This window comes from Canis lupus, chromosome 12 (genome assembly GCF_048164855.1).
Source record: "Canis lupus baileyi chromosome 12, mCanLup2.hap1, whole genome shotgun sequence".
Classification (NCBI taxonomy): Eukaryota; Metazoa; Chordata; class Mammalia; order Carnivora; family Canidae; genus Canis; species Canis lupus.
Genome location: NC_132849.1, coordinates 30,215,194 through 30,227,743, shown reverse-complemented (window position 1 = coordinate 30,227,743; position 12,550 = coordinate 30,215,194). Strand labels below are relative to the sequence as shown.

At 54.4% G+C, this 12,550-nt stretch overlaps 1 protein-coding gene across 2 annotated transcripts in view; it reads right to left on the bottom strand.

Moving 5' to 3' along the window:
• Positions 1-409: 409 nt before the first annotated feature.
• Positions 410-12,550, bottom strand: part of KCNIP3 (potassium voltage-gated channel interacting protein 3) — an 82,777-nt gene continuing 70,636 nt past the window's right edge. For both annotated transcript variants that reach the window (XM_072770320.1, XM_072770321.1), the window contains 7 exons: positions 10,793-10,917; positions 10,269-10,338; positions 9,942-10,012; positions 4,714-4,821; positions 3,907-4,011; positions 3,171-3,233; positions 410-2,532 (listed from right to left, as the gene is read on the bottom strand). In XM_072770320.1, the coding sequence (XP_072626421.1) occupies positions 2,485-2,532; positions 3,171-3,233; positions 3,907-4,011; positions 4,714-4,821; positions 9,942-10,012; positions 10,269-10,338; positions 10,793-10,917 (590 nt within the window). In that variant the 3' untranslated portion in view covers positions 410-2,484. The remainder of the gene's footprint in view (positions 2,533-3,170; positions 3,234-3,906; positions 4,012-4,713; positions 4,822-9,941; positions 10,013-10,268; positions 10,339-10,792; positions 10,918-12,550) is intronic.

Below are 12,550 nucleotides of genomic sequence, written 5' to 3'. Positions count from 1 at the left end.
AAAAAGATGTCTTCAGGCAGATTCTGCTTCTGCCCTGTAACCTGCACCCTCCAGCCAAGGGGACACAGCAGAAAGGACTTCTTGGAACTGGAAAAAAAAAATGGTCTGGGAATGAAATACAAATGGCACCTCAAAAAGTCAGCCTGCTCCACTGGCTTTGCAGAGGTTGCAGGGCTGGAGCTTCTGGTAAAGGCTTCCCAACTGTGGGCATCTCTTCCTGGCTCCACCTTCAGTGACATCACAGTGGGAGCTTGAAATAAAATGAGCATGGAAATTGGCAATGCTACAATTCAGGGAATGTTAAACATTTACGAGCATCACCCTGGGCAGGAGCCATGGCTAATAGCAGCAGGGATAGGAGGGGCTGGACTGAAATCCAGAGTTGGGATAAAGCCAACAAGAGTCCCTCTTCTTTGTCAAGTTTATTTTATTAAAATATACAGGACTGAATATTGGTGGGCGCTGAGAACAGGAACCACCTTCCCAGGCTGCACCCAAGGGAGACGCTTCTGCCATGCAGACATGCGGCCAGTCCGCATCCCAGTGTGGGAGACAGACCCCTCCTGCTTGGACGTGCAGCCAGTCTGGCCCAAGGCCAAGAGGGGGCAGGGGCATGGTGGTGACACTCTCCTATGGCCTCGGCCCCTTAGAAGCACAGCTACACCAGCTGGGAGGGCCTAGGGGTGGGCGGAGGGGGAGAAGATCCCTGAGCCAGGGAAAGCTGATGCCCTCCTGGAGGAGGGAAGAAAGACTCCTCCACCCCAGTCAAACTGGAGATGGGGTGTCAGTACAACTCTGAGGGAGAGGGCCACCTGTGTGGTGTGGATGCCAAGGGGTCCCCGTGGACAAACCAGGCCAATTGCCATGGCCTCCGCCATTCCACCTTTCCTTTGAGGGCCCTGCTCACCCTTGGGCCAGGCCTGAGCAGAGAGGGGGTGGCAGCCGGTGGAATGTATTGTACGGGAATGTTCCTCAGAAAGGCCCACGCTACCAGGGGGGTACTGGGTTCCTTCTTGGGGAGGCCTGAGCCAATGAGAGCAGCCTCTCTCTCTTTCCTGGAGGTTTCTGTTGACCTACCACTCTGCCTCAGGCCCCTCAGTTCTCACTCTTGGTTCTGCCTTCAGGCTGACATCAGCCTCCATCCCCAGAGCAGAACCCAGACAGGGAGGGTCCCTACGGTTTGTGCTTTTGAATGTTGGTGAGCTGGGCCGGGCTGGGCTGGGGACGGGCTTCAAGCCCGCACTGCTCTGAGGTACAGAACTGATCCCATGCTTCCTGCCCAGAGCTACCTGCATCGGGGCCATCGCAACCCAGGCCTCAGCCCACTAGGAGGGCCTGATCTTGGAACAAGTGTCCTTGGCTTGCATTGTGGGCTGCCACCTGAGCTGCTCTGGGTGCTTGTGCTTTGTGTATGGGGTTGGATGAGCTGTGTAGAGAGGGGTGACCACACTGCTAGAGGACCCTAACCAGGAAGTGGTAGTGGGGGGCCGCGGATGATGAGCTGCTCAGAAAGGAGGCCTGCTCTGCCACCTGGGCTCCCTGGCTGCCAGTCCCTGAGCCTTGTGACCTCTTCTTAGAACCTATAATGACCTTGGGGTCGAACACTCTAGTGCCAGAGGGGTACGGTGGCCCCACCCACTTCATTCCCACTGAGCTAGGCCTAGGGCAAGGGAAGGCTTCTTCCATTTCAGTGGACTTGGCAGACAGTCCCCCTGATTCTCCACCAAGAAACCCAATCCCTGAGCTTGAAAGGCCCCCTTCCCAGGATGGAGAGAAGTGTCCAGTGGCCCCTTACCACTGGGGCTTGCCAGTGGAGTGGCAGGCAATTCCTGGGAATCCAAGGAAGCATTTCCAGGAAACAGCAGGCTGTCTCCATTACTACCTCTCTCTCCTAGTCCCAATTCTCTTGATCCCGCTGCCTGTCCCCCCTTGTCTTGTGGTGAAGTCCTGGGAGTGCAGTCAGTGGGCAGGGAGTGGTTAAAGGACAAGAAGGCCAGAGTAGTTCCCAGAATTGGCCCATGTGTGGTGAGAAGGAAGGGTAGTAGGAGGGAGGGGCAAGGGGACACACACCAGAGGGGCTTTTATTTTGGAGACCGGACCCTCTGCTGTAGGGGATCTTGAGCTCCTTCCTGACAGCACCCCATGGCCAGCAGCCTGCAAACACTGCTGTTTCAGTGCCCCCTCCAGAGGCAGCCCCACCCCCCTGGCCTGGACAGGGGCTGGCTGGGGTAGTCTGGCTCCCATCACCTGGATCCAACTCCCAGCCAGACTCAGTCCCTCCCTGACCTCTGCACCCCCTCTACCAGCCCAAAGGAATGGGCTGTGTGTGTGTGTGTGTGTGTGTGTGTCTAGAGGAAACTGTTCACGTTTTGCAAATATATTAGAAAAAAAGTTTCTCATGGAGGCTGCTCCTGGCAGGACTGAGATTTCTTTGGGGGCAGAGGTGGCAGTGGCCACCCAAGGACCCCTCCCCACCGACATGTCCTAGATGACGTTCTCAAACAGCTGCATGGAGCTCATGATGTTCTCATCCTGTGTGGAGAGAGAAGGGGGATGAGAGGCCTGGTCAGACCCTGGGTGGACAGGGCAGAGCAGTGCCCAAATTGCTCCTACCTTGAGCAGATTCTTGCCGGGGACTCGGAACCCTACAGTGATCACTCTGTCTCACTGAGTAAAGGGGCAGCTGGTCAGGCCCAGCCTGTCTTCAGCCCCAGAGTCTGACTGCAAGCCCATCTAGGGGCTGCTGACTTGCTGATGGACACATTTCCCTGGCTGCACTCAGATGGAGGCCAGAGATACCTGAAAGGCCAATCTGGGAGTGATGCTGGTGGCTAAGGCCAGTGGAGGTACAAGTCACACGCCCCAAGGGTGCTCTGAACAGGAAGATCCATGGCAATGCTGGGGGATCCTCCAGGTACCTTGATCACAGTGTGACCCTGTACTGAGGGCCACAGGGCCCATCATCCTCCCATTGGCCCATGTCTGTTCCCTCTGATGTGAGGCATTATGGGGCAGTCTGAGGAATGGCATGCCCTTGGACTGAGGGCTGGCAGGAGCTGGTGGCAATGGGATGGGCTCAGAGGAAAGTGCAAAAATGGAGTTTGGAGGTTAGGAGGGGTTTGGGGACTGGCAGGGGACCCTGGGTATCCTCAACCCCTAATGCCACCTACCTTCTGACAGGTCTCCAGGAATTCATCAATGGTCACCACCCCATCTTGATTCCGGTCCATTTTCTGTAACCCAAGCCAAGCCCTCAGTGAGTCTCTGGGTCTGCTCCATCCCAACTTGTCCCCTCTGGCTTGTACTCTGGATCCAGGCCATATAAAGTGCCCTCCTCAGCTACCGTTGTGGCACAGCTGACCTCTCTGCCATCTCCCCAGCCTGATCCCCACACCCAGCCATTTCCCAGCAGCTTCCTTGGGCTTACACTTCCCAGAATGCATCCCCATGCTCCTCTGACCCCCTCATCTCCCTGACAGGCAGCCAGGGCAGATGGGGCCACCAAGGCACAGGAGGGACCACCAGTACATGGGAGGTAGAAACTTTAGTCCCTTTCATCCCCCTGGACACAGAGCAAGGTTACTCCCAACCCCAATCCTCTTGCATTGTTTTTCTGGAGGAGCTGGGAGGGCTCTTGGAAGGCACCAGAACACTGGCCTGGTGTGTCAGCCCCATTGAATCCACAAGCCCTGGTCTGCCCTGAGATGAGGTTCAGTGGATCGGGGAGTGGGGATGATGTTTTCATTTGCTCACTGGGATCCTGACCAAGTAGGGGATGCAAGTTTAACCTCCTCATGGCAGGACGGGGGCTCTCAGAGGGGAGTGGTTTGCAGGGTTGTCCTAAGAGGAGGACCCCCTCCCTCCTCTATCTGCCCTTCCCCTCAAGTCCGGGGCTAGAGCTCTCACCTGGAAGAACCTCTCCACGTGCTCCAGAGGTGCGTCCTCCCGCAGGATAGGGTAGGTGTGGCGGCCCATCATGTCATAGATGGACTTCATAATGGCCAGCATCTCCTGGAGGCCAGAGGGGCTGGCATGAGCCTGGCTGCAAGGACGTAGGGAGGTACCAGGGCCCAAGGGGAGGGGCCCCATCAGAGGGTGGACGGCACCTCCAGGGCAGCAGTGAGTGAGCAGGAGGGTGCCCCAGCTGGAGAGAGATGAGCTCACTCCCATCTAGCGTAGGCAGTGCAAGCCTCTGACTCCAGAAGTTGGAGAGAGATTTTGATGTGCCATCTCTAAAATTTGAAACTATAGCGACTATTTCATATACCAAAAAATGATTGGGCTAACCAAAACCTGATTGTAGGCCTGTATGGTGAGGACTCCCACCTGCCTTAAGGGACCACACTGCCCCCTTGACTGGTGGAAGCCAAGGCCAGCTCCTCCTGCCCTCTGTCCCCAGCTTCTCCACTTGTGTCTCCCTCAGGACTTCCCTGTGAGAAAGAATAATCTAAGAACATTTGTTGAACTAGTTCAAGATGTATAGTGAGGGCCACACAAGCTCCATGTTCCCTGCACCCAGGTGTCCATGACCAAGAGCCTGGAGAGGAAGAGAGCCCCCCCTGGCTGCTCTCCCCTCCAGCGCTGGGCTGAGAGTCATGTCTCTGAACAGGAAAGGGAGACAGGACAGCTGGGACAGCAGGAGAGTAGAGGAGAGAGGCTGGGAGTGTGAAGCAGCAGTGAGGGAGAGGGGCAGGGAGCCCGCCCATCCTGTACCTCTTTGGTGATATAGCCGTCCTTGTTAATGTCATAGAGGTTAAAGGCCCACTTCAGCTTCTCATGGACTGTTCCTCGCAGGAGGATGGAGAGGCCGACCACAAAGTCCTAAGGAGGGAGGGGAGGGTGAGGAGTGACAGCCCAGAGCCCAGATTTTATTTCCAGTTTTCTATGTGGCTTCACGCCTCTACACATGAGGAGCCTGTGTTATAGTGCAGGCAGACGGTGTCTGTTAGGTCAACACCATGTGAGTATATGCATGTGCGTGTATGTACGGGTGTGTGAGCGTGTGTGTGTGTGTGTGTGTTGGGGATGGCATGGTGGCTGGTACTGATCTCAAATAAAGATATTCAAATTCATCGTGTCTTAGACCCATTTAATGCACGGCTACTGATAGAGAAGACCTGGGGGTGCTCTTCTAATAAAGAGGAGTGCTCTACTTTTAGTTTACCAAGTATCTGCATGTCAAGGTGCTTGAAAACTTAGAGTTTAAAAGCTAAACTAACAGTGCTCAGCTCTGGGGTTGTGACATACCCGTGTGCTGCAGTCACTTCTGAGGCATGACAGATAATTTATTATAATGTTACAAGACATGAATGTTCCAGCAGCATCCGTGTGAAAAGTCCAACTGCTCTAACAGTTGGTAGAAAGCAAGCCCTTTCTTCTACTTCCCGGAAAGCCTGCAGGTTGAGCCTTCCCTGCCCCATGGGGTCCTCCCAGGTTATTCTGAGAGAAGGAAGCAGAGAAGGGCTATCTCGATCAGGGAGTGGAGGACGATAGACTGCAGGGAGCCCTGGCTGTACCCCAAAGGGCTGGGCTGCCACTCAAACATCAGATTTTCTGACTCTGAGGCCTGTACCTGAGAGAGACAAAGGGAAATAGGGAAGCAATCTGGAGGAACAAAATTTATTCCAGGAGGAAAAAAACCTCAACAAAAATTACTAGAAGCAGAGATTAGAAATCTGTCACCCCTAAAATACAAATAGCATGCTACAAAATGGGAATGATTGAGAACAAGAAAGAGCTCTTGGAAATTAAAAATAAGAAAGCAAAATGACAGACTCAGAAGAAGGTTCGGAAGAGCAAGTGGAATCTTCTGTAAAGTTGTGTGAAAAAGGCAAAACAGCTGGAAAACAGAAAAGAGGATCACAAGAGATCCACCATGGAGGAACCACTGCTCGTACAGCAGGAGTTCCAGGGAGACACAGAGGAAATGGAGGAAAGCAGACCAGAGAAGTACGGAAGGACTCCCCAGAATGGAAGGCTGGGGGAGTGTCCAGCTCCTGCCGAGGCCACGCACAGTGGAAACAGCCCGCAGTGCTGCCTGCAGGTACTGGTCAGATGGAAGTTCAGTAAACTGGGTGCAAAAACAGGATCCTACAAGCTTTCAGAGAGAAAAACCCAACCAAACAGAAAAAACAAAATCAGGCCCTGTACACAGGGTCAGGATGCAGGATGCTTTGCCTTTGGCAGCAACAGCTTTGGTCCAACACAATGTATCAAGCAAGAGCAAGAATACAGTGAAGATGCTTCCAGACAGCTAAGTGACCTCCCATATACTCTTTCATAGGAAGCTGCAGGAAGTTACCTCCCATATACTCTTTCATAGAAAGCTGCTAGAAGCTGCACTCCTGAAGAAAGAGGATAAAACAGGAGAAGATGAGGAATTCTGGAACCAGGAGACCCAAGCCTGGGGAAACAGGCTGGGGAGCATCCCCTGTCTCCCAGGAGATGCCTGTTCCAATGACTGGAGAAAGGCCTGGGGATGAATTAATGATGAGATCACACCCCCAGGCAAGTCAAACATCAGGACCACTGTTCACTGGAGGCAAAATGACAATAGGTGTGAGAGAAAGGACAACAGACTCAGTTTATCAGAAGACTCACTCAGCTGGGCATTCAACTCACGCCATGAGAGTAAACCACCATCCTTGTTTTGCCTGAATCCTACAGTTCCAGAAAGCCAGGGGATAATAGGAAAGGCGTGTATGCACATGGGAGGCCCAGCTCCTTACCCCCACCCCCAAACAGCGAGCAGGAAGTCTGAGACCGGGCAGCCAGGAAGGGGCAACACGTATGTGCCTAGGAGTCATGGACACAAACAATGGCAACTGGCTACAACAGCTGTGTGGGTTGGTGGTTCACTGCTGGGTTTCCAAAGCCCATCCTGTAAATCTGCTGGGCTCATAAAGTCAGCCATGTGTGTGTAAGTAAAGAACACAAAAATGGAGAAACAGGAGAAACAGATGATAGTTCCTACATGCCCAGGTTTGGGGGATCATCCCTAAAGCTTGTGCATGATTTAGTGAAGAGGTACGACGTCCCTGAAATCACGTCCTTGGGATTGAGGCAAAGGTATGGAGCCCCACTCAAGGCAGCAGGGAATAGGGAGGACTGCACAGGGCCTCGCTTCTCATGTGGGCCACAGGAGGGTGCCAGCAGCACTGCCCCTCACTCCGTCTTATCTTCATAAACTCAGGCCTGCCGCCTGAGAGCCCTCCTAGTCAGCCACAGCCAAGGAACGTCTTCATTCTGTGTCCCTGAGTGTGTAGGTAGAACAGTGGGGATGGAACTAGGACAGAGATGAGTGGGAATGTCCCCTGCGAGGCCACTGGCTCATCCTCCATAACACACAGATGACCCCATGTCCTGCCAGCGCAAGCCAGAGTACCTGGTAGTTCTAAATGTCCAGCCCTACAAGAGCAATTTCATATGAGACTGTCACTAGTTGTAACTCCTTGATCTTAACTCCAAGGCAGATGAAGTCCATCACATCCACAGCCCCTGCTCCACGGCTGTCCCAGAGGCAGAGCCTGGGGAGGGGGAGGATGAGGGGCTCTGCTGTGGCACAGGCCTCCGTTCCCAGGATACAGGCCTCCGTTCCCAGGCTAAGACACCCCTAGGTGCATATAAGAACATGAAAATGGAGAATGGAAATGTGCTCCAGTAGAGCACAGAGCAGGAGCTCAGCTGGGAGCAGGGGGAATGCAGGGTGTGATTGATTACGGGCTTGCATCCTCTCTGGTTACTGCAGTCACATGAGGTTTAGCCAACGAATGACACAGGGAGTGGGTTACCGCAGAGGGAGCTCAGGGAGAGGCGGCCACACCTTCCTCCAGACATGACTGGCCCCAACTCTCCAAAGGAGCAGCAGTGTGCTGACACAATGAGTGGGTTGAATGAGAAAGGCCCTGGATAGCATGGTGGGTTCTGGCCCACCACCATCTGTAAGCACAAGGCTGTGCCTGGGCTGCGGAGGCCAACACCAGGCTCCCTCCTGTGAGCAAATGGGGCCTCCTGTGGGCAAATCCCAGAGGACCCAAGAGGAACAGAACAGCAGGTGGACCCGAGGTGGGACATGGGACCGCTGTTCCCGCTTGGCAAAGATGAGGTTGGCCTGTGTGCCGTTTTGTTTTCTGGTACTCTTTTTGGTAAGGGTAGGGAACTGAAATTTTTTTACCACATCAATACACTTTAGCTAACATGTGTCTTTTCTCTCAAGAATCTATAACAAGAATTTGGGATCATTATAAATATCAATAATCTGACCTGACTTTGTTTTAGGGGCACATGGAAAGATTCAGTCTCCGGTAGGCCCAGAGTCACCCCCACCTCTTGCAGTCCTTCCTGCCACAGGAATCCCAAACCTTGGTGCACCCAGCATTAGGCCCTGCTGATTGGAAGGTCCTTGGGGACATATGTGCCCTCCTCTCTGAAAAAGCTTTCCTAGAGAAGAACACTGAAATCAAGAAGGTCTTCAAGATAAACAAGCATACCCATATGAAACCAGAGGACCTATTTCATGGCAAAGAAGCATGAAGAAGGCCCGGGATGATGCCAGAGATGCCTGACTTTCTGAGAAGGTGCCCAGCAGATGGGCTTCAGCACCAGTGCCGGCAACTAAGCCACTGATGCACACCCCACAGAGACCCACCACCCACCTCAAAGGGACTACAAGACCCCTCCCTCAGGGGAGCGAGAGCAAAGACCACAGGAAGGTGCCAGAGTCCCTCCTGACACCCATGGGGGCGTACAATGGGACTCTGGTGAGCTGTTCGATCAGCTGATTTCTGAACAAGGAAAACTATCTCGCAAAGCCCTGCTTGGGTTCCTCACAGATTCCTCTTCACACTTCATTCCTGGAAATCTTAGCTGCCCCTCAAAGGATACACAAGAGCCTGGTCACAGCGGAGGACAATCAGTTCTCCCCGTCTACCGTTGCGGTGCTTGGGTTTTTACCGTGTGCAGGTATTAGCGAAGACAGAAAAGATGACGACAGCGTACACTTACACAGGCAGCAGCCCTGAGACTGCAGCCTGGGGAGGGGGGGGCCCCTGCGGTCCCAGGGCAAGGCTGTGGCCTCGGGCCGCCCCGCCCGCTCGGCCGTGTCAGTGTGCAGGCTGGCCGAGGCATAAAAATAAACTGAGAGGCATTACCGACAGGTTATTATTACACCCCGGCTCGTCCAGGGGCTTTCTGAGCCCGCCTGCCTGTTCCTCTGCCTTCCTGTCAGCTGCCCTTGGCCCTGGAAGCGGAGCAGGGTGGTTATCGATCAGGCCCGGCTCTCAGCAAGGTTCTCCCGTCCAAAGAGGTTTCAGCTTTTCGCCTGCAGCTATTTTTAGGGGCTTGGGCTCCACAGACGGGGCCTCTCTCAATGGGTCCCGTGTGGCCAAGCCGAGGTGGAGCCCACAGCTCGGCCAGCCTGCTCGCCTGCCCCACACAGTCCCGGCAAGGCCCTCCTGGGGGGCAGCTGTCTGAGGCGGGCACGCCACAGCACGCTACACTTGCCGCTCGGCTCAGGCTGGCTGCTCCACCTGTTTTGTGGCCAGGGCTAAATTCTGGGGCTGAGTATCTGAAACCCTGCCAGGAGCACAGACCCCAGAGGAAGCCTCGCCCCCTTTCCAAATGCGAATTCGCATTGGGTTCCTACCACCTCAGAGTGCCTTAGACGCTCCCTTGGCTTGGTGGGGCTGGAATGGAAGAGGAGGATGAGTGAGAATAGGGTGGCCAGGCGGCAACGTCACATTTCCCTAAGTCCACAGTTAGGCCCAGGGCCAGCTGAGCACAGTCTGCTCCTTCTCGGGATGACACCTTGGACCATTTATGCCCAGGATCTTGTCTGGGCCTCTGAAAGGCCCAAGAGAGGCACCAGGGCAGAGAGACCCCCCCACCTTCCCCTCGAGGGCTACAGGGGGCAGGGGATACAGGAGGGGTCAAGGGGGACCTACCTCAAAGTGGATGGCCCCATTCCCATCGGCATCAAAGGCGTTGAAGAGGAAGTGTGCATAAGTGGTGGCATCTGGGGAGAGCAAGGGTGAGCACTGGGGTGTTCTGGGGCTCCCACTCCAGGCAGCCCCACTGTGGGGTCCAGCTGCATCCTGAGCTGGACTTCCCTGCGCTTCCAACAAGACAGAGGCAACACCAGGCCTCCGGCAGGCAAAGGCCAAAGGCAAGGATCCCCTCCCAGTAAAAGTGACACCCACTGTTTGTAGAGCTGCCACAGTGGGGCCATGGGGGGTTTGGGGGAGAGCCAGGGGGCCTGGCCTCAGACTCACCTCCCTGAGGGAAGAACTGGGAGTAAATGAGCTTGAAGGTGTCTTCATCCACCAGGCCCGTGGGACACTCCTGCGGCAGGGAGCCACCCTTCAGTGACCTTGGCCATCCCCAGCCCCATGCCCAAACTCCACAGAGCCTGGCTTCTCTCCTCCCTCTGGGGATACTGCCACCTGAGCTCTATGAGCCTGGGAACTGAGGAAAAAGTGGCGTTGGGGCATGGTAATGCAGGAGGGATAAGTGGGTGGGACAGTGGCAGTTGGTTCCTCCACACTCCTCCCCTGTACCAGGACTGGGAACACACAGAAAGGAGGATGGTGCCTTCAGAATACTGATTCTGGGACATGACCCACCCCCAGATAGCTCTCCCACAAAACATAAGATCCATAAAGGCCCCTAGGATATTTGCTGTGCCATGGAGAAGTTTCTAGAAGGTCTCTCTGGGCCAGGGTTCCTCCTTCCTGGAGCCTGGGACAGGAGGGCTAAGTGGATCAGGGCCTCTCCTGGAAGGATGGGTAGCACTCACGTTTTTGAAGCCTCTGTAGAGGGACTGCAGCTCCTTCTTGGTGAACTTGGTCTGTGCCTGCAGCTGGTCCAGTCCCTCTGGCTGGTGGCGCACTGTGGACAGCTCCAGCTCGCTGTCGCTGCTATCTGGAAGGGGACAGAGACCCAGGGTGGGTGGAACAAGTGCCCCTGCTCCTCCTCTTGTTCCGGTGTGGGCACCAGGCCATGGGCTAAAGTAGGGGTGGAGGGACTCTCCTTACATGACTACCACGTTTGGCCTCACAGGCTGTGCACTGCACAAATGGCGCGGCTGTGGTAGAATGACACACACTCAGGAGTTGTGCCTCGTTGCTACTCTGCTCCTCACAGGGAGTAGCCCCCACCTCCCACTTGTCTCATCTAGACTGTGTCCACCCTCTCAGCCACATGTGGGATGGGGGTGGGAGCTGGCCTTATTCTAGAGATACACTAAACAAAGGGAGATGGGAGGAAAAAAGACAGCAAGACAAACTCAAGGGACCTCAGCCTTTGAGACCCAATTCCTGGACTACCTCCTCCATGCTGCCTTCTCTGATTTCTCTCAGTAATGAGGAGGTCACCACTTTTGGCCCATCCAGCCTAACATGCCGCTGTTTGGCTGCATTTGGTGTGAGAGTGTCATTCACATTTAAGTAGGAGGTCAGACCTCACAGGCCCATAGGGCAGGGACCATGATTACCTTTGGTGGGGGAGGCAAATTTCAGGTGTTCTTTACTTTTTTATTTATGAATTTTTTTTTACATTTTTATTTCTTTTGGTACAGTATGAATTACTTCTACAACACAAAATCAAGCTATAGACAGAACAGCACTGAGCGCCTTGCTAAAAGGCATGCTCATATAATTACAGAAGTTCTCACTGAAATGGAGAGCACCATCCCCAGGGCACTGTCACCACCCCTGACCTCCCCTGGCTGCGCAAAACAGGAAGCTCATGATTATCTCATAGCTGCTCACTGGCTCCCCCTGCAGGGTGAGCACTGTGAGCCTCCCTGCACTGCCCACCCTGTGCCCACAGAGCCCAGCGCAGTACCAGACAAGGAGCACTGCTAACCGGAGTCCACTGAGCCCTGCCTGAGGCTGCCCTGAACCCAGGCCCCTCCCATGAGTACCGCTACCTTTCACTAAGGGCCACCATGCCCTGCAAAGTGCCCAGCAATCAGGTCTATTGCCTTGGGCCATCCATGCTCCTGATCTCCAAGACAACTTTTTCATACCTTCCTTCTCTCTTAATTCCCAGTGCCTCCACCCCCATCCTTTGTCAGGTTGCTTCCTACATCACTGAGAAAACAGAAGCCACAGAAGAAAACTCCAAGCTCCCACCCCGACATCTACTCATCTACCTGTAGTGGCCCAAACAACTGCTTTCCCTCCTTCTCTGGGAATGAACTGCCCAGGTTCCCAGATGAGGTAAACCCCTCCACCTGCACAGTGGGTCCCAGCCCCACTGTTTCGAGCATGTGGCTGCAGCAAGCCTCCCCACTCTTTCCTCCTTCCTCATCATCTTTTTGCTCTCCCTTCTGGATCATTCCCATCACCATGTGGACATATTGTTAAATCTGGCAATCCTTAGTCAAATTAAGTATAGGCAAACCTTGCAAGCCAGCCAGTCTACTCTGGGTAAACATCCCAAATAGAATCTGAGCCAGCCAGGGGGCTGTGCAAGGATGTTCATGGCAATGGTATTTTTGACAGGGATGCTGGAGACCTCCCAGGAGTCCATCACAGGCAGTATGGGTGGG